The sequence below is a fragment of the Camelus bactrianus genome, chromosome 7 (assembly GCF_048773025.1).
Source record: "Camelus bactrianus isolate YW-2024 breed Bactrian camel chromosome 7, ASM4877302v1, whole genome shotgun sequence".
Classification (NCBI taxonomy): Eukaryota; Metazoa; Chordata; class Mammalia; order Artiodactyla; family Camelidae; genus Camelus; species Camelus bactrianus.
In genome coordinates, this window is record NC_133545.1 from 54,798,420 (window position 1) to 54,824,924 (window position 26,505).

Below are 26,505 nucleotides of genomic sequence, written 5' to 3' on the forward strand. Positions count from 1 at the left end.
CCTGTACACTAAAAAAATCTCTGGATTTTCAACCTGCTCACATTAAATTGTTCTTCCACAATTAGGCTCTAAGATGAAACTCATCTGTCCATCCCCACCAAAAACATATGTTTCATTTTTTTTCTAGAAGATTGGATGTCATTTCTGTATGTAAAAGGTGGCTAAACACAAGTTTGGTACACCACCAGGAAATTTTTTTCCAAGATAATTTAATATAGTTTTGGAAACAGGTTTTAAACTTTTAAATGGTAATTTCTTTCAAATAAATTATAAAGTTTCTAAAAGAACTTCTTTATACATTAGGTCACTTGCTGTCTTTATCACCATACATAGTCAATGCCTCAGTTCTCCAAATCCATAGATGAAACAGTGGCCTGAATCCTGACACCCACCAGGACCCTGGGACTAACCTGGTCACTGGGTCACCACCGGACTAGTGAGAGAGCTCTGCAAATCCTCAGCAAATATATAACTGCTCTCACGTATTTGGAAAATGTTTAAACGCCCTCCCATTCGTTTCTGAAAACCTGACATATAGACAGAGGAAGAGAGCTACTAATGTTGCAGCATTAATCTCTATGTCCTCCTCCCATTGTTCATTACTGATGCCTACAGTGGCAGGTGCAAGTTTTGAGAAGCACCTTTAGGGGCAAACCAGCACTCCGGATTACTGGGTTAAGAGTCCATCTGCAGCTTTCATCAGGGTCACTGCCCCTACCAACATACCCTGCAAGGCTCCTTTTATTGGAGGCCCATCTTAACAGTTTCTAGGATTACCAAGTTTTCCCAAAGCATTTGTTAGAACAGCGAGAGGTAAGACAGCAAATTATACCCTGGGAATTTTCCCCTTGAATGTGTAACTAATGTTGGAGCCACAACTGCCGGGTCTCCGGGGACAGGCTGGGAGTGGCTTTCCGGCAGGCGGGTGGGGCTTGGGAGGGAGGAGTCACCAGGCTCGCGCGGTTATCCTTGGAAGAGCCCTGCGCCCCAGAGCGAGGACACGCGGCGACCCTGAAGGGGGAGCAGGAACAGACTGAGTCCTGTGATAGAAGAACTGAGGAGGGGCTGCGATGGCCCCTTCCTACCCGCACCCACAGCCAGGGCCCTGCGACGCCTTCGTTCCACCCGCGGCAGCTGCGATGCCTGGCGGAATCTGGGTGCTGGCGCTGGCACTGATGCTCCTGGCCCCGGGGAAAGGTTGGCCAGGTAGGGCGCTGGCGGATGGGAGCGCAGCGGCGCCACCTGGGCCTTTGGGAGAGGGGGGCTGACTTCCTGGATGACACGTGGAGAGTGCTTGCGGATCTAATGGCCTCATCTATTATTTGTCTCTTATCAACCTCTACTCTGCCCTAACACAGTCTTTGGAAAGGTCACCTCACAATCTTAGTGCGCTCCAGTTTTCCTTTGCGCACAGGCGGTTGTTGCCGCCTCTTCTCCTCCTCTTAAGACCCCCAGTCCCGCTTTTGTTCCTTTGTCTGTTTCCTGATGATATTCTGCTCCTTAAGGTCCCTTTAATTCACTGTAAGAAAGAAAGTTTTGCTGGATCTGCCAGGTGTCCTATGGACAAATGGATCTGAAATATCCGAAAAGAGCTCAATTCCAAAATGCACGATTTCTACACCACTCATCACCCCCCGGAAATAATAAATTGACGAACAGTTTATTTCTATAGTAATTCAATAAGTTTTGTGTATAATATTTTTCGTTTATCTGTTAGAATCTGTTTTGCTACTGTAAAAGAGATCTCTAAGGAGAGATTAGCTCTCTTCCCACTTCAAGACTAAGGACATATAATTTAAAGTACAGTGAAGTTAAAACAAAACAACATTCATTAGCCCTTCCTGATCGTTTCTGTGTTCACACAGATGGGAATATTAAATGAAAGGTGACTTGTTCTTAGACAAGTTTACTTAATTTTCAGAAATGAATCTGATCTGTGTAAAATTACCTGACGCTTAAAAAAAAAAAAAAAGATTGTGAGCAACATTTATAAACATTCAAGGTATAATTTTGTTTTATCACTTTGTTGATCTTAATCTATTTTACTAAGGTAAGTTTACTCTGTAAAAAAGGGAGGGAGAATAAGCACCCCGCCATGTAAAAGTGTAAAAAGAATATTAGAACCCAATTAAGTTATTTCCTGAAATGCTACACCTCAACAAGCTATCAGTGGTCTGTGTCTTCTTTGGTTTGCTTACACATTTACTAGATCTTCATGAAGAACTGTTAAAAATACATGTAATAATATATTAAATATGCAGTTATTATAGTTAGATAATGTTTCCAGAACAGTGACCAATATTTATAAAGGAATTTGCTTCAGTGTTTATTAAGATCACGTAACCACTTCTTGTCTCTATAAAATAGCCTTGTAATCCCTTTACTGAAGGCGAGCAGTGCCGTTACCAGGTTCTAAGCTCATACCATGGTGGAGTTTAAAATAAAGTTTATAATAAACTTCTACATATTTACTAGAGTTAGCACAGATAAAAGGGGAGACAAATGGAAAACACAAGACTTTTTGCATACAGCTTTGTTACAATATAGTTCATATACCACACTAATCACTCATTTACAGTGTACAGTGGTTTATTACAGGATACAATGACATGGGTTTATGTATATAAACACGTGCAGCCATTACTATAGTCAATTTTAGAACACTTTTGTCACCTTCAAAAGAAATACCATACTCTAGCTAACCTCTCTCTACCCTCTCCTTCACCCTCTCCATCTTCCCAACTGTAAGTAATCACTAATCTACCTTCTGCTCTATAGATCTGCCTACTCTGGATATTTTATCTAAATGAATCACATAATGGATTGTCTTTTGTGCCTGACTTCTTTCATTTAGCATGATGTTTTCAAGGTTCATCATGATGTAGCATGTGTATTGGTACTTCATCTCTTTTTGTGATGGAAGAGTATTCCATTGTAAGTGTGTACCATGTTCTGTATAAAAGTTCATCAGTTGATGAACATTTGGGTTATTTCCAACTTTTGACTATTACAAATAGGTCTGCTATAAACATTCAGGTACAAGATTTTGTATGGACATGTTTTCATTTCTTTTAGAAATATACCTAGGAGTAGAGTTATTGGCTCACAGGGTAATGGTGTTTAACCATTTCAGGAATAGCTAGGATATTTTCCAAAGTGACTACACTGTTTTATATTCCTGCAGCAGTGTATGAAGATTCCAATTTATCCACAGCCTTGTTCATCAGCACTTGTTATTACCTGAAATTTTGATTCTAACCACTCTAGTGGGAATGAAGCGACATCTCACTGTGGGTCGATTTGCATTTCCCTGGTGGCTAATGACGTCAAACATTTCCCATGTGTTTACTGGACATTTACACATCTTCTTTAGAGAAACACCTACTCAAATCTTTTGCCAATTTGTTAATCAGGTTGCTGGCCTTTTCTGTTATTGAATCATATGAGTTATTTGTATAGGTACATTTTAGGTACAATGATCTTAGCAGATATATGAATTACAATTATTTTCACCCATTCTCTAAGTCGTCTTTTCGCTTTCTTGATAATGTCCTTTGAAGTACAGAAGTTAATGTTAATGAAGCCCAATTTATCTATCTTTTGTTGCTGTGCTTTGTTGTCATATCGTGAAATATACTGCCAAATCTAAAATCATAGAAATGTACCCCAACGTTTTTCCCTAACTCTCATAGTTTTAGCTCTTGTATTTTGGTCTCTGATTGATTTTGAATTAACTTTTGTGATTGGTATAACCAAAAGGTCCAACTTCACCCTTTATTGAAAAGACTGTCATTTCCCATTAAAATTAAAGACACTTAGCAAACCCATCGCTCTATTTAACCGTGCCTTTTAGGCTTTTGTGTTGTTGTAGAAACCATAATACAATTTTGAATATCAGAAACTTAATGATTAAATTTTTATTTCTCAGTGAATTTGGAGCTCGAAGGTGGTTTTCCCCTTTCCTACATCTTTGGGGAAATTACACAGTTTTTTAAAAATTCACAAATATTTAAAATTCCCATAGAGCAATATAACAAAGATTTTATAATTATAAACTCAGCTATTATGAAATGGCCGTCCTTAGGCATTAAGCACATTCATCTCTTAAAAATACATTGATTTATTTAGTTTCTTAACATACTTGTTTGTCACCTAGTTATAAATCTTACAGAATGCTAGTCTTAGCCAATGTATTAAACCAGAAAATAATCTAATATAGGTTGCTTACATCTACAAATAAAACTAGAAAACTGTTTGCATATTGTATCATTATGTATCCATTACTTATAACCTGATGCACTTTTTTAAAAGTATTTGAAATCCAAGTATTGCAGATTCTATTACATACTGCCTAGCTTCTTTAAATCTTATTGGGAAGAAGATAGAATAAGTTGAAATGTAAATTTTAAAGTATATTTTACATATGCTTTTGTTTTGAGAGAAAAAAAGCTACATTGAGTTTGCTAGAAAGCTTTGTACATCATTCATGTCATGAAATTGACTAATGAAGTAGGCCTGTAGAGTTATTCTTTCAGTACTTGGGGAGCTAGGCCCCTAAATTCCCAAACGAGAGCCCAGACCAGCTATAGTTAACTATATCTTCCATTCTAGAGTTAAGGTTGTAATGAGGTTTTTAAGAGTGTGGCTTGTTCATTGCTGATAAGATTTAAAATTGTTCTATAAAGACCTTGAACATCCTAAAAGAGACAAGTAGATCTGGAAGGAAAATTGTGAAATAAACAGTACAAAGAATGAGCTAGTATTAATTACACAAATCAGGGATTTTTCCTCTAAAATAAATATAAATTTTTAAACATCTCTGTTTAAATATTCTTTAGTATTGTTGATGTCACACTGTAATTTCTTCTACATTTATTACATCATTAGCTTTGAGTTAGAAAACAATTATTCAAAGCAGCAAAATCAGAGGAAATGTGAGAATTACAGAAGCGCCTAGGAAGAAGAAATACTGCACAGAATAAAGATGGAGTTACTGACTTTTTCCCCAAGACAAAATTCTATTACAGGGTAAGATCAGAGAAAACATTTGAATAATTCATGCAAACCTCACTAGTAATCTCTTTTTAAATATTTTCCTTAGTTTCTAACCAGATGCAATCACCTGATATTGAAAGGAATTAGAAATATTTCAAAATTAAATGAAATGATGGTGCAGCCCCTGACTTCTACCCACATACGTTTTATAAAATATTTATCTACTGTTGTCAGATTGAGATAGTCAGAGTCACTGGAGCATTTTGGGGCATTAATAACTGGTGAAACTAGAGACAAAAGGAAGAAGAACCTTTTGTGGTCATTCCAAATATCTTTTACTAAAAAAAAAATTCTTCGGGGAGATCTTTTATCACACAAAACAGTATCTTTATAACTACAAACAACAAAATAAAAAGCAAAAAATTATAATAAAGACAGTTTTCATAAGCTGCACTTGTGAGACTGACTTACAAATTAATATCTCTAGCTTATTGTGCTCCTTGTTAATTTGTTTGCAAATTGATTTTAGTTCATAAACACTCTGTAACCTAAAATTATATAAAAAAAAGTTTGAGAGTTTTGTTCAGTTAGATAAAAATTTTCTATAGTGAGGTAGCTTAGTAATGATTAAACTTTTCTTCCCCATTTCTGTTTCATAGATATTATCTTTATTAGAGTGTTTTTCTTGAACAAACATAGTATCTAATATTGGGAGATTTTCTGCCCACTGTGTCAACAAGATGCTCTGGTGTCTAAATAAGGACAGTTCCTTGTGTTTCTTATGATTTGGGAGACAGGAGCCTCAAACAAGAGCTGTATTTCTAGGATAACTGTTTTCATTGTCTCCTGTTCGCTTCTCTTTCATGCTGGGAAAAGAAACTTTACGTTTTGCCTCTGTGGGTCTGACAGAAAAAGTATCTTGCAGGCCAACTACTGCTCAGAAAATGACTTTCCTAAAAAAACTACAGAACTGTCTCTTTCTACATGGTCTTTTCTTGTTTTCCCTTCAAAACTTTCCCCCTCCACCCCATTCCTTTTCCTGTGCTTAGAAATAAAAATTAACTTCAATACTTTCATCTTAAAAAAAAAAAAAAGAAAGTTGAAAACTTTCTATTTTTTCCAGCACTAAAAATTGCAAGAGCTCCAGAACGAAGGCATTTTACAAAAACTGTATTGGCATTGAAAGATTGGTTTCATTCATTGCATTCCAGAATCTGCCAGAGATGGGATCTGGGGGGCATGCAGCTACTGTGGTGCAAAGCAGGTCATGGAGGGTCAATAATGGCATTCAAATCTGAAGGACCATTCTCAAGAGAAGTCTTTGTAAGGCCTCTGCCTCCAGATAGTAGGAATACACAAATCCTGACTCAACAGCAATCGGCAATTTTGCTTTTCCAAATTAAATGAAAACAAAATCCTTGACCCTCAAAAGTACATTCTAAAGAGTTTTTGATTTGTTTGTTGTATTTATGGGAAGTTCAGATTAAGTCATCTTGGCACCTGCTAGTTCAGATGATCTTTTTGTGCACTTATGGGTTTATCTGCTCTATTTTTGTTTGAGGACTAAACTTCAATTTAGGACTGAACCATGCTAAGGTAGGGAATACACACATAAAGACATCTATCTTTCCATTCTAGTTCAGGAGTGCACTCCTGGGGGACACCAGTTGCTCCAGAGCCCTTACAGAAGTGTCCACTTTGACTCCTTACACCTCCAGCAGTCAGCCATCCAAGACCTGATATGTGACCATTCCCTGTCTCCCGGCTGGTATCGGTTTCTCCTCTTTGACAGACCTGCTGAGATGCCAACCAAATGTGTAGAGGTATCAGCTCACTATTGTGATCTACATGTGATCTTTCTTAAGTGTTTTTTTCATATAAGGATTGAATCTTGTTACAGCCGATTTGTTTCTCATGCTGAAATACTATTTTAATTTTGTGTCAAGATTGAGTTAAGCCAAGGGAGTCCTCCCATATTCCCTATTCTGAGAGTAATAGTAATAGTGAATACAGTGCTCAATGGTCCACCCAGTGTTTTCACTTACGCTATCTAACTGTCACAACTGTACAAGACAGTCTCTCATCATGACTCCTATCGTACAGTACAGGAGGCCTATTTTTAGGTGTAACACTCCTAGAGTCACCCAGGTAGCAGTCAGACAGTCAAGTTTTGATCACAGGCAGTCATTCTCCAGGGCTCATGTACTTAATCACAGTAGCTTGCAAACAGTAAAATACTGTGTATTTTAAGTGCTTCAGTTCTTGTCTGCTTAATAGAAGGATTATGTCTTAATGGGATGTTTTCCTTATCGTTACCTACATTTTTAAAATTATGCCGAAGTGAAAATTATTTTCTTCTTTACCTATATAATTCAAAAAGAATTCAGGAAAGATATCCCAATTTGGCTTCAAATAAGGCTTTAACTTCATTTTTTTTTTCCAATTTGCCAACCTGTTGGTCCATCTCCAGATTTTGAACAATCCTCTCCTTCTCCCCTGATTTTTTGATGCTTCTTGAACTGTGTGTTAACTTCTTACATATACTATTTCCAGAAATTTTTCAAGAAATCTCCAAGATCAGTCTATCTTTGTACTATATGTTAGAATGACTTCAAGTTGACTTATTCTCTTTTAGAATATTTCAGCTATTTTAGTAAGTCAACTGATACTGAATTTGTCTTGTTCACAATATAAATGCAATAAATGGGATAAAAATATTATAACTGAATAAGATTATATTAATTATGAGGACTCTATCCTTAAATTTACTATTCCATAAATGTACTTTACTATACTTTTTCTTTTATGCTACAGTACAAGTTATTCGATTTTTTTAATGATTTATAATTTAATATTTTATAGGTTGTTTAAAAGAAAATGCAAAGTTGATTTATCTACCATGTATGAAAATACCTTGAATTTTCAACTTTTTTTTTCTCTGATTCAAAAGATGAATCACTGTGGAACACAGGCCCCGATCTGGCTGTCTCTGAGAGATTCAGAAACACTGCCCCCTCCTGGAGAGATCAAGCAACTGACAGCTTGTGCCACCTGGCAGTTTTTGTTTAGCACTACAAAAGACTGCTGTCTTTTTCAAATCCCAGTGTCTGTAAGAAACTGTGGGAAGTTCTTTGTATACTTACTACAGCCCACCCAGGGATGTATGGGATATTGTGCAGAAGGTAAGAAAACATGTGTAATACACATGAACTGCTAGTGATGGAACTCTGTGTGTCGGTGTGTTTGTGCCATCTTCTGGATGGGGTGTATGCAATTAATGCAAATCTCAGTAAGAGATCTGGTTTACTACTATTGCTAGAGTGAGGCTAAATTCCTGGTTTCAGTTGGGCCAGATTTGTTCAGAATTCTTTGCCAAGATCTTAAACTTCTCAAAAATATTTGTCAGTGTGAAAATATCAATGGTTAACGTTGGTAGTGATAATATAATGAATATTGGTATCATTTATCTACTGATAACGTACAATAAGGACCCTTCTCCTTCGTGATATTCTTCCTCAAATGCTGTAACCCCAGTCTAATTATGAGCAAATTCATATAAACCCAAGTTGAGAAACATTGTATAAAATACATGAATAGTACTCTTCAAAAGTGTCACAATCATGGAAAGCCATGAGAGAGTAAGAAACGAACAAAGACTGGAAAGGGCTAGGGGAGTATGAGTAATGCACTGTGATGATATCCTGGATTGGATAACTGTAACAGAAAAGAACATTTGTGGAAAACTGGTAAAATCTGAATAGAGTCTTCAGCTTATTTTAAAGTAGAGTCCTAAAGTCAATTTCTTAGCTTTGACAGATGTATCATGGTTTTGTAATATGTGAACATTAGTGGAAGATGGATAAGGGGTATGAAGGAAAGCTCTACACTATTTTTCAACTTCTATGTAAATCTAAAATTATTTTAAAATAAAATGTTTATCACAAAACAAAAATAAAATAAAGAATAAAATTATTTTGGAAAGCAATAGGTGTTATAAATTAAGGAAAACAGGTCAGTATAATAGGGGTTGACTGGCACAGGAATGCTGTCTTACAAAGGCACTTGGGAAGGTCTCTCTGAATAGGTGATGAACTTGAGCTGAGCTCCGAATGAAGAGAATGAGCCAGTCATTAAAAGGTATGGGAAAAGAGCATTTCAGATAAAAAGAAGAGCAAATGCAAATGTCCTTAGACAGGTGTGAAGATAAACATTCCAGGAACTGAAGAAGAAACAGCTTGGTGGGAACAGACTGAGTGCGTGAGCCTTGTGAGATGCTGTCAGAGAAGCTGGAAGGTAACAGGGTCTGCAGCGTCTGCACGCTGTTGGTAAGAACTTACATTTAGGCACAATTGCAGTGTAAAGTCTTATGGGGTTTTAAGTAAGTTAATAATGCTGTCTGAGGGTTGTATTTAAAAGGTTACTCTTCCTGCACTGTTTACGAGGCTGTTGCATTAATTCAATAAAAAGGTGGTGATTTAAATGTTGGGGAAGGCGGGGATGGCTTATAGCAGAGACAAAGGAAAGAGGGTCCTGAATTGGGATGTCTTTTGGAGGCAGAGCTCATGCACTGGCGATGAGAGGAGATGGAAAGAGAAGAACCAAGGACAATATCTAGAATGAAAATACATGGAATTATAAATTGCAAATAATTGGAATTAATTAAATTATGAATGAAAAGATTAAAACTTATTGTAAATGGGAAAACTGGAGGAAAGAGGAAGATGACATTATAATGTGGTGTGGCTAAAGAAAGCCTTTTCTGAGAACAGGCCTTGGCACTGAGAACTGGAGGGTAAATGGTCCTGGATCACATAAAAAGTGAGGGGAAGAACACCCCAGACAGCAGCAGTAGCACGTGAAAGGCCTTCAGGTGATTAGAGTACGGTGTGCTTGCAAGCGTGAAAGCAGGACAGAGATGCAGGGTCTCACTGAGCAAGGGAGAGCATAAGGAGACACAGGTTTGGAAGAGCAGCCTGGCCTAATATTTAAGAAGCTCTGTGTTTTATTCTCTGTGCATTGAGAAATCTTTGGAGAATTATCCTGAGAAAGTTAGCCAGTAAATCTTCACATTTCTTACACAGCTGCTGGCCAGCTAGTCCTGGCTGGAAGCAGCATGTTCAGTAAGGAAGGGCAGCATCTGCTCAGTTCGTAGAGCTAATGTCATTCTCTGGGAAGGAGAAAACCCAGACAGGTGCATTAGCTTCATTGAGTGGCCATGCTGAGAGATTCTGAAAAATGTCTTTTTAGTATTTTTTAATATTCTTGCCATCAAAAAGTAGTTAATTTTTATAAAATTTCAAATACTATTACCAAATATGTGTGTAAAATTCTGCAGGTGTTTCAACAGAAAAAACCAACAATTTATCTACATCAGTTTAACAAATACTGACAACTGTTAACAATGAAAAAAAAGAACTACGCCAGAGAATACATAAAATACAAATAATCACTTCAGCAGAAATTTTGTTTTGCTATTGTTTATATTGAATTTTTGTTATTGTTGTCGCTTACATTGGATTTTAACATTCAGTATTTAAAATTTTCATTTTCTTGACATGAGCTTAAAACGTAAAAAGTTATTTCCTGCTTTGTTAATGTCATTACAACTTACTCAATTTCCCAAGCTTAAATATTCAAATTTTTTTCTCTCATTCTTCATATTAAAGTCATCCTACTGGTTTTAGGGAAAACAGAATTTCTGGGAGATGATCACCATTTTTGACTCAATGTATAAGTTATTAATCAGACATACCCATAATACTATATACATGAAGAGGCAACATATCAATTGAAAATAGGCTATGAGAAATTAAGAATGTATACCATAAACCCTACAGCACCCACTGAAAAAAATATAGCAAATCAGCCAACAAGGGAGATAAAATGGAATCATAAAATACACTCAGTTTTTTTAAGGGGCAGAGAAAGGTGAAAAGTGCCAATAGGACAAACACAGAACAGCAACATGGTAAATTTAAACCCCACAGTGTCAATAAGCAGTTAAGTATGTATGGTGTAAACACCCACCTAAGAGTCAGAAATTGTCAGATTGAACAGAAAAGCAAGACCCAACTATATAGGCTGCCCAGAAAAACCCACTTTAAATATTTTAAAAATGAGGTTGAGAGTGTAAGGATAGCAAAAGATATACTTAGGTAACACAAATCGTAAGAAATCCTGGGTGCCCATATTAGTATTAGCAGAGCAGATTACAGAGCAAAGAGTGTTACCTGGAAAAACAAGAGTCATTCCCTAATGATAAATGGGTCAATTCAGCAACAGAACATAACAATGCTAAACACTTATGTCCCTAATAACAGATTCAAAATACATGAAGCAAAACTTACGGATTTTCAAGAAGAAATGGACCAATCTACAGTTTATGTTGGGGATTAATACCCATTAATCAATAACTGGGTTTATAGAAACAGAAACAGCAAAAATGGAGGAGAATAGAAAAACTCTTATCAACAGCTTGATCTAGATGACATTTAGAAAAGATTCTACAAATAATAGAACAATCTATATTATCTACAAAGGCACGTGAAACATCAACCAAGATAGAACACGTTCTGGGCCCTAAATTAAGGAAATCAGAATATCACAAAAAATTTTGAAGTTAATTCAGAGAAACACTCAGGAAACAGCTATATTGGAAAATAAGAAAGGTCACAAATTAACTCTCTCAGCTTATACACTGAGACTGGAAGAAGGAGTACAAATGAGACCCAGGGTAAGCAGATGAAAGGAAATAATGATCAGAGTGAAAATCATTGCAACAATACACAACACTGAAAAAAACTCAGGAAAATCAAAAGCTGGTTCTTTGAAAAATTCAATAAAATTAGTAATTCTCTAGCCCATTTAATCAGTAAAAAAGGTAAAATAAAATTACCAGTATCAGGAATAAGACAGGTGATACAACTACAGATTCTACAGATATTACAAGGGTAATAAGAGGATTATTATGAATAACTCTGCCAGTGAACTCAACTTAAGTGAGGCAGACAAACTGAAATTCACAGGAACCAAAGCTCACTCAAAATAAGTGAATTTCAATGACCCTATATCCTTTAAATGAATTGTATTTCTAGTTAAATTCTATCCCACAAAACAAACAAAACCCCATGCCCAGATAGCTTGGGAATTCTTCCCAACATTTAAGTTGGAAAGAATACCAATTTTACACAACTCTCCCCCTCAAAATAGAGAGGAGAGACTACTTTTAAACTTCTTTGAGGTGAGCATTATTCTGAAAGTAAAATCAGACGTAGGCATTACAAGGAAACTATGAAACAATATCCTTCATGAACATAAATGCACATGACATGATCATCTATTTAGAAAATCCCATGGAATCTACAAATTAGCTGCTGGAGCTCTTATGTGAGTTTAGCAATTCTGAAAGAAAAAAAGATTAACTTTCAAAAACGATTTGTATTTCTTTACACTAGCAATGAAGAGTAAATATGGGAAAAGGTGTACAAAATCTATAAAGTGAAAACTGTAAAATTTTGCTGAGAGAAATTATAGAAAATCTAAAAAAATAGAGATAAAACACGTTCAGTGATGAAAAGACTCAATGTTAAGATGTCAAATCTCCTCAAGATGATTTCCAAAATAGTACTAACCAATATCCCAGCAAGCTTTTTGGTGGAAATTGGCAAAGTTAGTCTAAATTTTGTATGAAAATACAAAATACCTACAATATTCCAAACTACTTTAACGAGAAAAAATATTGGACAAATTATACTATCTGACTTGCAGACTTATTCTAAAGGGACAATAATCTACAGGTCATTATTATTAACATAAAAGATAGACAAATAGATTTTTAAAAATAGAGTCCAGAAGTAAACCAACACATAGATAGTAAACTGATTTTCAACACAGGAATGTAGTCAATTCTATAGAAAAGAATTGGATCGTGTTTTCAACAAACTGGATGTCTATATCGAAAAATGAACTCTGATCAAAATGCAAATGAAAAAAATAATTCAGAATGGATCATTACTTTGGGTTGCAAGTAACAGAAAATGAGTAGAAGTAATGTTTAAAAAAAGAACAAACTAAAGATTATAGGATATGTCACTGAATCTGAGGAAGAGTTAAATAGGAAGGTTTCAGAAGGAGTGGGCAATAGAGAGCTCCATGTTCTTGGAAACAGGAATCTGTAGACATCCCTGTGGTGCTTCATCATTAACTTGACTCAGGTTTAAATTCTGAATTCTTCCAAGAAGCAACCTGATGAGCTAATCTGTTCAGGTAATTACTCTTGTTCCAATGAACTGAGTTTGGCATTGGGTTATAAGTATTACCACGATAGTTGTCGACTCATTTCTGTAATCCTGTACATAGTTATGGGGTGGTGAGAGGGGAACTTCTGAGGAAGGGCTACCAAAGCAACTGTTGTATTAATTTCTGGAGAGTGTAATGTTTCCTCACTTAATAATGCAGACTAAAATTTGGAATCTAAGATATGAAAGCTTTAATTGTTTCAAAATATGATCCCAAATTATGTCCATTTGATATCATCCTGAAAATGGAAATAATTATTATGAAAAAATTTGAGAACAAGTAAGCCTTAGTCTGTATTAAAACATATTTTTCCAAAAAGGAATTGTCACCTCAGATATCTATCTATCTGTTAATCTATTATCTACCTATGTATCTTTATGATCAGGTGAATAAATACATAAACTTTAACATTTTGCAGCTATTTCTGATGCAAAATTATACCCATGTGGCCCTGACGAAATTGAAATTGGAGGTGATTGTGTTCGTAAGTATCACATTTTATGTTTTAATAATGTATTTATAAACTAATCATTTTAACAGGTTTTTATGTTCTGTGACTTACTTTATGTGTTGAATTATGCTAATGTTTGACAATGCCCCAGTCTAATGAATATCAAAAAATTAAAATCACTTTATTATGCCTTTAAGAAATAGTCTTGGAGCTGGCAAAGCTACAGAGGCTGGGCATATTTATATCCTACAGATATGTGTGTATATTGATTGACTCTTTTATGAGAAAATTTGCAATTTATCTCAATAGTCTTAAAAGTTCACATGCATTTGTTCCCAGGAATTCCACTTCCAAAAGTCTACCTAGAGAAATATTTGAAGTGTGCAAACACAGTATTTGTAACAGCATTTTTCAAATAATATAAAAAAATAAATTGCAAATATCCAATAACTGCTGATTCAATATTTTTGATGTATCCATAAAGATAAAATATCCTGTAAACAATATTAAATGGAGGAATAAATTCTTCGACATTAGTAGTATTCATGGTATATTGTAAGTAAGAAATCAGATTATGCAACACAACCTTATTTTTCTTTTCTAGGGAAGACTACATTTGTACCAAGTAAATCTTGAAAGATAAACACCAAAAATGTTAATGGTGGTCACAGTTTTTCCCTGCCTTCAATCTGTATTTTCTAATTTAAATTTTTAAGTTATTTCATCTACGAAACAGAAACAGGCTCACAGACATAGTAAACAATCTTACAGTTACCAAGGGAAAAGGGGTGGGAAGGGATAAATTTGGGAGTTTGAGATTTGCAAATGTTAGCCACTATGTAAAAAAATAGATTAAAAAATTTCTTCTGTATAACACAGGGAACTATATTCAATACCTTGTAATAACCTAGTGAAAAAGAATATGAATGTGAATATATGTATGTATATGCATGACTGGCACATTGTGCAGCTCACCAGAAACTGAAACATTGTAACTGTCTATACTTCAATTTTTTAAAAAAGTAATTTCAAATATTAAGACCCCCCAACTGTAACAAATCACTGTTAATAGATTGTCTAATAAAATTCATGATGCCTACCTAAATAGTGGGCAGAAATTAAAATTACTGAAACATTAACCCTTTTGGGGGGCCTGTTAACCAAATATATTGATGATGATATGGTGAAACATTGAATGAATGAGGAATTGTTGACATATCATTAATATAATTGAAGGTGGTTTTAAAGGTAAAATAAACCATAATGACATAAAACAAATCAGAATATATCATGGTACCAGGTATAAAAATTATTATGTTTTGTCCTTAAAAAGTACTATTAGAATGATCCTCACAATAAATCATTTTTGAGTTGTTTTCTGTGCCCAATTCCATTTATAAAGGATTTTTCAGCCCATTTTTCTAGTGCTTTCTAAACAAGTTATTACTTTATCTTAAAGTCTCTGTTCAATTAGTTGCGGTCATAAAGAATAAAACAATATCCTTAATAACAGTAACATTAACCATGAAGTATAATTGTTTGGATATTCTGCTTTATAACTTTGGATTTTCTTTATCAAACACATATATTAGAGTAAAATCACTTCTCTCCTTGAATAAGCAGTGAATTTAAGCTACTGTTTTGCTATTCAGAACGTTTATGCAATTAATTAGAAAAATTGCTGTATAAAATCATACACAGTTTGGGAAAGTAACACTTGAATGAAAATATTGAGTCAAAAGTCAAGAGATAAAGCTTCAGGATAAAATAGAAAACTTATTAACATATTTAGCACATGCAAATGTTAGAATTGACGAAGTGATAATAATTGTGCTTTTCAAGCAGAAATAATTTATCTGTTGTTAATTTTGAAACCTTTCTCTTTAAGTATATTTGAATGACTTTCTTTGATCTACATTGTTGCTGGCAATGATCAGCCTACTCAGATAGTTGATACCATTTAAAATATTGATTTAAAAAATTAATTTCATAAATTATTTTTTCAGTCACTTATTATCTTATTCCTAATAATCACTTTCATTGATAGTCCCTCCCTGTTTTGAAATAAGTTCAACTTCTTTTTCTTAGTTTATTTAAGAGGAAATTTTTACTCAGATACAGAATTTTTAAAAAATCATATATACTCAAAAATAGTCTATTATTTCCTTCAAATCTAGATACAATGTTCTGGTCTAATGTTTAAAATATTTAGCAAAATATTTATTACTCAGATTAATTTGAAAACAATTCGTTTGTTATTGGGATTTTGTAATTGGATACTAACAAAATAACACTTTAAAATATTTGAAAGTACATAAGGTTTGTTCCCCTCACATTAGGCTAAGGTCTCAGAATTTTCCAAAATCTACATGACAGAATTGAAAAAAAATTTTTCTTTCTGATTATCATAAAATTACAAAATATATCATAGAAAAATACTTGTATATTTTAGCACACTTTTAAAATCTTACTTTTACATTTTATCACTCAGATATTTTTCTCTTTTTTAAAAACAGAACAAAATTAATCAAAAACTCATTTAGATGCATTTTAGAGCCATAGATTTAATCTTGCAGATGCCCAAAGATAAAAATTATAAAATCTTCCTGAGTTTCCAGAGGAAACTTCAAACCTTTTTAACCTCAGAAAAATTAAAAGAATTAGACTATTGTTTAACACTTAATATGTTTCACTAAGACATAATAATCACTTCCAGAATGAACAGCTCTTTCAACACAAAGTAATGATGGATTGAGTTATCAGAATAACTTATAAAGTAAAATAGTAAGTCACTTGATTTTTCATTGTAATGACTATTTTTCTTTATAACAAGAATTTGTAATGTAGAAAATGTTAATTTTGTTTGTTCCATTTTTTAGAAAAGATAATTGCTTAAAAGAAGGTAAATTACTTTTCTATTCAAGAGCTAGACTTTTCAAGAGTAGTCATATTCAACATCATTAATATAAGCTTGATGAGCTGAAAAATTACTATCAATATTTATATGATTATCAGTCAAAATAAAAACGTGCTACTTTGCTGACTGCTAGAGAATAATTATTTTTCTAAATGTATTTTATTTTTCCTTAATATAAATCCCTGAGTTACAGTTTTCATGAGCTGTCCCTTGTAAGTCAGTCTCTTGTCTTTAAGATGCCCGAGTGAAAACCATGCGTTTTCTCCCACCAGGTCAGCTGTCGGCCTCATTGCCACCACCACCTCCAGGAAGGCCAGAGGTTGTGGTGGAGCTGATTGAGTCCAGGCTTTTCTGTAGGTGTGCTTTCGATGTTTCCCCTACAAACAACTCAGTGGGATTTCTCATAACTTGGTCTAGGCTTTCTTCTCAAGGAATCAAAGAGGAGCTGAAACAAGAGACCACAGTTCAGGCATTCTCTCTTTTAGAACTGGATGGCATAAACCTCAGACTTGGAGACAGGGTATGTTCAAACAGAGTTGAGTTTTCTTTTATTTTCATAAATGTATTAATTTTCAAAAATGGACTTTTAAATATATTCTAAAATTAGCTTTTGTCCCCAGAATATAAGCACAATGCTTTCATTTTTATTTTTTTCTTGGCAGTTGATCTAACTCCAGTGACAAATGGATGAGTCAGCAATCTTAGTTACTTTGTATGAATATCTTCTTTTAGCAATATACTAGTTATTATCAATGAACTTTTATGAATTTGTCTTCTTCTGGTTTTAAAATGATAGATTTTTATTCCAGAAAAAAATGTTTTTATTTTTTTCAATGATAATATCATTTATTATCCACTTTAACATATATCTTAAATACAAGGTCTACAACACTGATTTATGTTGAGGTTTGAATAATTAATATTTTATAATGATGGAATTTTTCTCAATTTTCAAGTAAGTTTTTAAATTATTTTGTTTTCTATTATATCTTATGCCGTATCTCCCAAAAAGTAAAATTAAGTACTTAAATATAATAATTTCCACATATTTCCTCCATAATTATATTGCTAAATGATTGTTTGTTAACCATATTCATAGATATTTTGTAGTGCTTCCATCTTTTACTTGGAGAAACCACATGTACAAAGTTTAGCCATCAAAAGCCGAGAATTTTTTGCAGGCATTAAGGTATGTAGCTGTGGGGATGGATTTGAAAAATTATTCTACTGGAATTGTGTTTTCTATACTGTGACCTGTGAATGCTTGTTCCAGGACCTCATCAGAGACATCATGAGATCCAGGAGTTTGTATTTTTGAGAAATAACTCAAACAATTCTAGTGCCAGTGAGGTTTGAGGGTCTGTTAATGGACTAAAGTTGTAATATACCAGCATTTTTTTTTTCACAAATAGCTCAGAGTAGATTAAAGCAAAAATCCTGTTTCCATAATTAATTCTATCATGTATCCAAAAGTTAGAGTATCAAAATTTATTATTCATTTCGGAAGACATATACCAGGTCAGGTACTAGAACCTCTGACTAGAGTAGAATTGACTGAGAAATCTAGGCTTTATGCATAAGATAGCAAAGATTGAACTAACTAAACAAGATAATATCTACAGTCACTGCTGGTAGCACTGGGGTCCAAGAACTAACGAGCTATTCCAGATGAGCAGCAGTGACAGGGAACCCACAGGTGATGGAAGGAGTGTGGCCAGTATCAAGAGGTCTAGGCAGGCAAGCACTGTGCACCCTCTGAGGTCTCAGCCACGGACTGGAGTTTGACCTGAATTCATCTCTAGTTCAAGGATAAGATAGGATCATTCACAGACTGAAGAACAGGACTTAGAACCAGGGCAAAACCTGTTTCTGGATAAAGTCCATTTTTACACAATAGGGAGCAGAGAGAGAAGTGAGGAGATTGAACTATGTTGTCATAACAGCATAAAGCACAGTGGAGTGGGAGTGGAAACAGAGCTCAGACCTTGGGAATCTGAACCTTGGCATCTACACTGGTAAGAACTCAGCAGACAACATTAGTGCAAGTGGTCGGCCCCCAGTTACTGTTCCTATGCTGGGCATTGGTGGTTCAGTAGTAGAATTCTCACCTGCCCAGGTACTGTTTCTGATTAGGCTAACAGGGAGAATATTCAAAGCCATCTGTTTTGAGAGCCAGCCAAGAAAGGAGACTGCATAAAAATTCTGACCTCAACAAAGGACTGACCTGTGAACTGGGGCAGGACCAGTCCTAGGTTTCAGTACTCAGTAAGCCGAACTGCGGAGAGCAGAGGCTGAGAAATAAGCTAAAGGTTGGGACATTTCATGTGACAATAATATTTTGATTTATGTATTAAAATACTTAGATTTCTAATTGATATTAGGGATGATATTAATCCCTAAGAACAAGTAGAATCTTCCATTGGTGTGTCAGTAAACCTTGGCAAACAAATGGAAGAATATAGGAATCTTTCTGTCTCCTCCGTTCTCCAGTGCCCACCGTGAGCCAGAATCACTAAGGCAGGCTCCAACCAGAGTGCCTAACATGTGCTGGGGAACCAGTTTGTGTCTAAACTCAGAGCATTACAGTGACTCCATGTACTCTTCTGTTCGCTGCTGTTGTTTTTAAGGGTTTGGTTTTAATCGATCTTGTATAATTAAAAAATTCTAGTGCTTAAATTATTACTACCAGCTCATTTAGCAAAATATGAGCTATTGAGGAAAAAATGCCCTTTCAAAATTATTGTACCTTAGAAATAAATTCTATTTGAACATGACTGCTCTGCATATTTTCTTATACCAGTTACAGCCTGAACTGAGCACTATATCGGAAGATGGAAAAGAATACCAGCTGAGGATGGAGAGCACAGTTCCTGTTGTTTGTCCTGAATTCAGTGACCTTGATCAGGAATGCAAAATCTCGGTAAAACTGACCACTGTTGATCAAGGTAACATACTAAATCCATTTAATTTTATTATTACATTTCAAAAAGTAACTAATGTTTTTTTTTCTTTCAGAAAGTCATTGGAATGTAGTTATGTAATTAATCATGTTGCATGTTTCTATCAAACTAGAGCTCAACCATATTAATAATACTGGACCAAATTTATGATTGCCAAAGCAGTCTATTTTACAGTCCACATTTATCCCCCCTGGGCTCAAAGCACAAATTAGAAAGAAAAAACAATGCTGAACAATCTCCTCCTTTTCATTATCTTTCTTCTCCTCTGCCTCTTCCTCCTCTTCATTCTCATTTTTTATTCTCTTCCTCGTCCCCCTTGTTTTTCCTCCTCCTTCTCTTCATCTTTCTACTTATTCTTCTCTTTGTTTTATTTTCAGAGATTGAGGGGTTAATTGCTCTTCAAGATTTTCCAAATCATCCCTCATGGGGGAGGTGTGATTAAGTTATACTAAAAGTTCATGCTTTATGCAACATGGATCTCATAATGCATACTTCACACTTCACTCCCTAATGTAAGCTCATGTTTGAGATTTTTGTGTTTTAAAATTCTTCCATTTAAGTTACTAGTTATATATATTTTATGATACATGGCCACATAAATGTCCACTGTTACAGCCACAACGAGAGCTGAAATTCTGCCACAGAACAAGATAGAATATGAGAGGACAACCCATGTGCAGCCATGATTGGGTTGGTTGGGTTCTTTTTTTCCCCCAAGCCTCTTGTGTAGAGACCAAAGCATGTAAAAGATACATAAATTAAGATACAACTTTTAAGAGAGATTATAATTCTGTTCACATACCTTTTCACCATAAGGCATAAAATTTTATTTAGTAAATACACTAAATACGATGTAGCTAAGTCTTCATGTCTGTATTATACCTAATTAAATCAGAGAAACAAAAGGATTAAAATGCCAAAGAGAGAGAGTCTCATGGGAAGGATGTGCCCAGAAAAAGAGATGGATACAGGGTGAGAAAGGAGAGACAATCCCGGCATGCTTGACAGGCACCAGGGTTAGATAACAGCCAGCTACTCACTCAGCTTTCAGGAGCCCCACGAGCAACACTTCATTTTGAAGTACAGCCCAGAAATATGAAATTAAATGCTCTCTCTCAAACTGTTTGACACAGTTCTACTTCAGACTACCTCTGAAAAGCATAGTAAACCAATTTTACTACAGTTTGTGGGGGAGAATAGGAAACAGATGATGTTATTGACATATTTCAAAATTGTGTTAAGCAAAGATTTCCTTCCAAATATACTTTAAACTATATTTCATGCACTCAGTTCTTTCAACAAGATAATCATTGCTATCATAATATAAAAACAACCTAAATACATTCCTACATTTTAGAAGTTTGCATGTTCTGATTATTTGTCAATTGAAAACAATTTCCTTTTTGGGGGGAAAATTTCTGGATTTCATTCTGATACTCTTTATCTTATCTTCTTTAAGCGTATTTTCATTGTATCTTGACTTCCATAGAGAACAAGTTGGTGTTCCCTAGTATATTTCTACAGAGACAATGCTGCTTTTTCACAGGCTTAAAGAGAACAGCACCTGGCCCTCATACCATGTACCAGGGGAATGATGTCAGGGTTCTATCTATGCCAGATATATTCCATATCCACCTTAGGGAGCTAGTTAAGAGTTTGGATGTTTCTGTTATTTTTTATGTGTATGGGAAAAAATGCATGAAGAAAAATTTTGTTCAGGAATTTTGAATCTAGTGCAGTGTACCTATGTCAGACCAATGTAATTTTATAACTGAAAGAAAGTGTTTAATGACTTCTTTCTTCCTCCTTGATGTCAGATGGACTTTGTAGTCATTCATTGGATGTGAGAGCAAATTCTTTTGTAGCCAGTTTTTTAGAGGACTCTATCCTTTTTGTTTAAACAAATCCCTGGAGTTCCTTTCTTTTCTTCTGTTACCATTTTCTTTCCAAATTATTTTTGTGTGTGTGCTCTTTGTTCCATAGATAAGAAAGCTTCTCACAGTTTTGAATATATTAGGACATTTGGGAGGTGAAAGAGGTAGCAGGTTATTACTCAGTTGGTTTTGATTTTTCTATTTTTTAAAATGATGAACTCTGTATTAATAATTAAATCTGTTTGATGAACTCTATCAGTGATTGCTGCTATCACTCAATGGATAGAACATGAGTTCAAGTCCTAAGACATATCTGGACCCAAGGCCTAATTATTAGGCAGAAAAAGGTTAATTTATGTTTCTTAGTGTTAGAATTATAATTTTTTTACAGAAACAAAGGTAAATTTAATATTTCTTCTGAATTTTATCCAGGTGCATATGAATTTATGACCTATTGAAAATAGTTACATATTTTTATATATATATATATATATATATATATATATATGTATATTGATTAATTATTTGTGAAGATCAGGTAGAGTTCAATACACTTGGTTTCATTTAGGCAAATATTACAACCATAGCTTCTAAGTAATCTCTCAATTCAGTGTTCTGTGTTAATCGAGTTATGAGATGCTTTGTTAGGTATATTATCTTAGGAAAAATTTCCATGTGTTTTTCATTAAAATAGGCAAAGAACATCTAGGCTTAAATTTGGCACTGTCTTCCTGCCACGTGGACCTTCACCGGACATCATCCTGTGTTAATGGAACATGCAGCCTTGCTTTTGTGTACTACACTGCTGTAACAGACTTTTCTCGAGATGGAAATAGAGTTACAAGTATTGTAGTGGAACCTATAGTTAGTGACGATTTCCTGTGGAACAGCTACATTCCAGACAGCATCCAGGTTAAGAAATTACAAAAATACCTTTATAAACGAAGCTTTAAAAAAAAAAAGATATGTGTATTTTATCACTATACCTTGTAAACGTTTCATTTCAAAATTATTTAATATGCTATTTCAGTTTTTAAATGATTCCATTTTCAGTAACTGTGATAAACACAACAGTTAATTGAAAATTCATTGCAATTGCTAGGAAATTTACTGTATATCACTAAATAACAACCAATGGTAATATTTACTGACAATTTCTTTGCTTTTAAGATCAGAGTAAACGATGTCCCAACTGCTTACTGCTATTCATTTACTGACCCACATATAATTACCTTTGACGGCAGGTAATTTCCTGAAAGTTTTTTCTTTTATTAGTTTGTGTGTCTTTTGGATTTTGTTATTTTGTTTTAAATATCATATTATTTCTACATGATACTTAAATAATCTTTAAGGTTTAGGCAAGATGATTAAACTAACACATTATAATTATTTAAAAAACTAATCACTTCTAATTCACTGCAAGGATACTCAGGGGAAATTTTAGCCATCATGAATACCTGGATATCTACCTTTGGAACTTAAAGTAAAATGAGCAAAATGACCAAAAAGTAATCTAAGCTATCTTGCTATTAATAGCTGCAATAGAAGGATTTAAACTCAGTTATTCTGTTCTGGGGAATACATTTGAAGATGTCGCTATAGAAATAATAAGAACACCTCATTGCTGAATCATAATTTCCCCTATGAAGCAAAGTAATTTATTCTTTTAAAAATTGTAATGTGATCATTGTTAGTAAAATTATTCAATATGAGCTAATAGATATAGAACCCCTCCAATAACAAATGAAATTCCAAACGTTTGAACAACTATTGAAAAGTTGTAGCAACTGATCCCACATGCAAGATCCTTTATGATTATAATCAAAGGCTTAGACATTTCAGTGGAAATACCTCAAGAAGGCATAATGGTGATTAATTTGTTACAATTCATCAAGATTGTGCAATACCTAAGTGACAAACCCTGTTCTAACTACTGGAGGTATGGCAACAAACAAAACAGACATCCGTTCCCTGCTCACGTGGAGCTTACCTTTGTATGGGTGAAGAAGTGTACACAATTAATAAATAAAAGATACAGTGTATCTGAGAAAATGGTTACTATGAAGAAAACTAAAGCAGTGGCCAAAGAGAAGGCTGACAGTAAGGACTGACAAGTGATGAAAGAGAAGGAAAGAGTAGTGAGAGGTTTAGGTGTCGATCATGACTTTGTTTCATTCGGTACTCTACAAATAATTGCCTGCGGTATATAAAGCTATTAGAAGCATAGATTTTTTTCATTTTTGCATCAAAATATATTGAATGTGTATAAATTAATATACATTTTGGTTTGTATAATGTAATCGACTTTTGTTAATTATAGGATGTATGATAACTTCAAGACTGGAACGTTTGTGCTTTATAAGAGTATGTCACGTGATTTTGAAGTCCATGTACGTCAGTGGGACTGTGGAAGCCTTCACTATCCTGTGTCATGTAACTGTGGCTTTGTTGCCAAAGAAGAAGGTGATGTAGTTTCTTTAGACATGTGCAGTGGTCAGCTACATGAATCACAGCCATATTTATTTGTAAAGAGCCACGACGTAACCAGCAATATCAAGATAAGTGAATCTTACTTAGGAAGAAAAGTCACAGTATGTATAATTCTTTACTGTTAAAAGTATTTTTCATTTTTTATACAGATTTTGGATTCAAGTCTTGAGCTTCTTTTCATCTCTACTAAATTAGGAACCATTATTTTTCAGTATGAGTTTTTTCAAGAAAATAGCTTTCAATTAACACTGATCTTAGAAGGAATAAAATTTTTTTTCACTTACCACACACAAACAGACACAACATAGTTAAAATTGTCAAGTCTAAAGTGTCTTAAGATTTCAGTATGATAACCTGGTGGGTTATTCATAAAAAATATTTTTGACAGTGCCTAATAAACGGTATATTAGGTGAAGATAATATATATAATTAAGAATAAATATTCAGGAATAGCTAACCTATTTTTGAAATGAATACAGATGGTCTGCCTCAGGAATAAACCGGTAGATGCACAAAAGGGATTAGAAAAATCAAGAAACAGATCCAAGATTATATATACATTAATATTTTTAAAAAATACTTCATATTTGTGAGCTGACTATTTGCATTCTAAGATTATCTTTCTTTTATCTCCCAAAAAAATTCCAGGTGGATAAAATTTAAATTTAAATGAAAGTAGTAGAAAATGCAGGAGAATGTTTTTGTAATATTGAGATGAATAATAATTTTTAACATAACTTTCTATACTTGAATTCCATCATCAAAAAACAAAATGCAAATCACAAGCTGGGAAAATATTTGCTACATATAAAACATTCAGTTAATGTAGAAAACACTCATCTATCACTAATGTATAATCAGCACTCCAGTTAAAATGAGCAAGTAATATAAACAGGCAGTTCACAAAAGAAATAAAACTGACAAATGTCAAAAAGTACAAATAATCAACAAAAATATGAAAATCTCAACCTCATTAGTTACCAAAGAAATGCAGAGCAAACGCTTCTCATACAGTATTGGCAAGAAGAAACAGCTACAGCCTTTCCGGAGGACGTATTCGTATATAATAAATTGAATCTGTGCATGTCATCTTTCAAGAAATTTTAACTATAACTCAATAAAAAAATGTAAAAAAAATTTTACTTTTAAAAACTTATCATAATAAAATAATTAAGGATGTGCAGAATCCCAGTGGTGTTCATTGCATTTCTCCAAGAGAGAAAAGTTAAAAGTAATCAGGGATGAATGAAAGAGCTTAACCAAAACGCTAAATATAATAACATCACATAATAGGTTACTTTTAAGTCATGAAAATTTCGGAATAAATGAAAATTTCGGAATAAATAATCAATAAATATTTATTGATAAGTAAAGATACTAATGGAATATAGGAGATGTTTTGAAAGAATTTGCACCAAATATAGTAGCTACCTCAGATTGAGTAGTAATGTAAGGTTTGTTTGCCTTTTAAATAATTTTCTGTAATGAACACTTACCATTTTTATAACAAGGAAGAAAATGCTATTTTTCAATTAAAAAATTTAAGAGGGGGAGGAGGGACAGAGGAACAAACACAGGTGGCATATTTTCAGTGATTTTCAATAGACGTCCAAGTCCCGGATCTGGGAGAGGTGAGCCTCCTGTGAGGAGGATCTTAGTCAGATAGCACGGATGATTCAACAAACCCTGTGCTCTCCTTCCCAACTCCCCAAGCAAGTTTCTGGTATAATTTGGCTTCTGATTCTGTTTATCTACTGGCTGCAAGAGAATGCTGGTTAACCACAGGAATACACACCCCCCTGGAATTACATTTATCTGTGTAAATTAATTACTTGGCCATCTAGGTCTATATTAAATAATTATTATCAGAGACATTACTTGGTAAACATTATCCTCAGGATTTCTAGCTGTTTTAATTATAAAATATTTACTTTAGTTTAAATTATTTAAAGAAAGGGGTGTAAACAAAATACCTCAATGAAAGGATCAATGTGGAGACCAAATTTTAAGCCAGCAAAATGCAAAAACTCTTTATTTTGACATATAGTGTTAAAAGGAAAATTGTGGTCTAAACTATTCTATTCTCTTTTTATATTAAAGGAATAAATTAATTTATTTCTTAAATACTAGTTTTTTCCTTAATCCATACTGCATATTGTTTAAACATCTTTTATTTCTGTATTTCAGGTCTGGTTTTCTTCTGGAGCATTTATCCGTGCTGATCTTAGTGAATGGGGCATGAGTTTAACAATCAGAGCCCCTAGTTTAGATTACAGAAACACTCTGGGACTTTGTGGCACCTTTGATGAAAACCCAGAAAATGATTTCCATGATAAAAATGGGATCAAAATTGATCAAACTTTTAATAACTGTTTTGCTTTTATTAATGAATGGAGGTAAGAAAGTAAATTATTTTCACTTGTTATTGTATTAATATTTGACTTAAAGTGAGTGGTGAGTGACTCAATACCCTGCTTTTTTGGTGGGGGGGGGGCAACACATTAGTGAGAAAAAAATGCT

The 26,505-nt window shown here is 34.1% G+C and overlaps 1 protein-coding gene across 1 annotated transcript in view; it reads left to right on the plus strand.

Moving 5' to 3' along the window:
• Positions 1 to 983: 983 nt before the first annotated feature.
• The window catches only part of VWDE (von Willebrand factor D and EGF domains), a 59,036-nt gene continuing 33,514 nt past the window's right edge, over positions 984 to 26,505 (plus strand). The window contains exons 1-11 of the mRNA XM_045508444.2: positions 984 to 1,206; positions 6,634 to 6,818; positions 7,946 to 8,177; positions 13,712 to 13,777; positions 16,934 to 17,181; positions 17,761 to 17,850; positions 19,462 to 19,606; positions 22,190 to 22,407; positions 22,666 to 22,739; positions 23,816 to 24,086; positions 26,173 to 26,381. Coding sequence (XP_045364400.2) covers positions 1,071 to 1,206; positions 6,634 to 6,818; positions 7,946 to 8,177; positions 13,712 to 13,777; positions 16,934 to 17,181; positions 17,761 to 17,850; positions 19,462 to 19,606; positions 22,190 to 22,407; positions 22,666 to 22,739; positions 23,816 to 24,086; positions 26,173 to 26,381 — 1,874 coding nt within the window. The 5' untranslated portion in view covers positions 984 to 1,070. The remainder of the gene's footprint in view (positions 1,207 to 6,633; positions 6,819 to 7,945; positions 8,178 to 13,711; positions 13,778 to 16,933; positions 17,182 to 17,760; positions 17,851 to 19,461; positions 19,607 to 22,189; positions 22,408 to 22,665; positions 22,740 to 23,815; positions 24,087 to 26,172; positions 26,382 to 26,505) is intronic.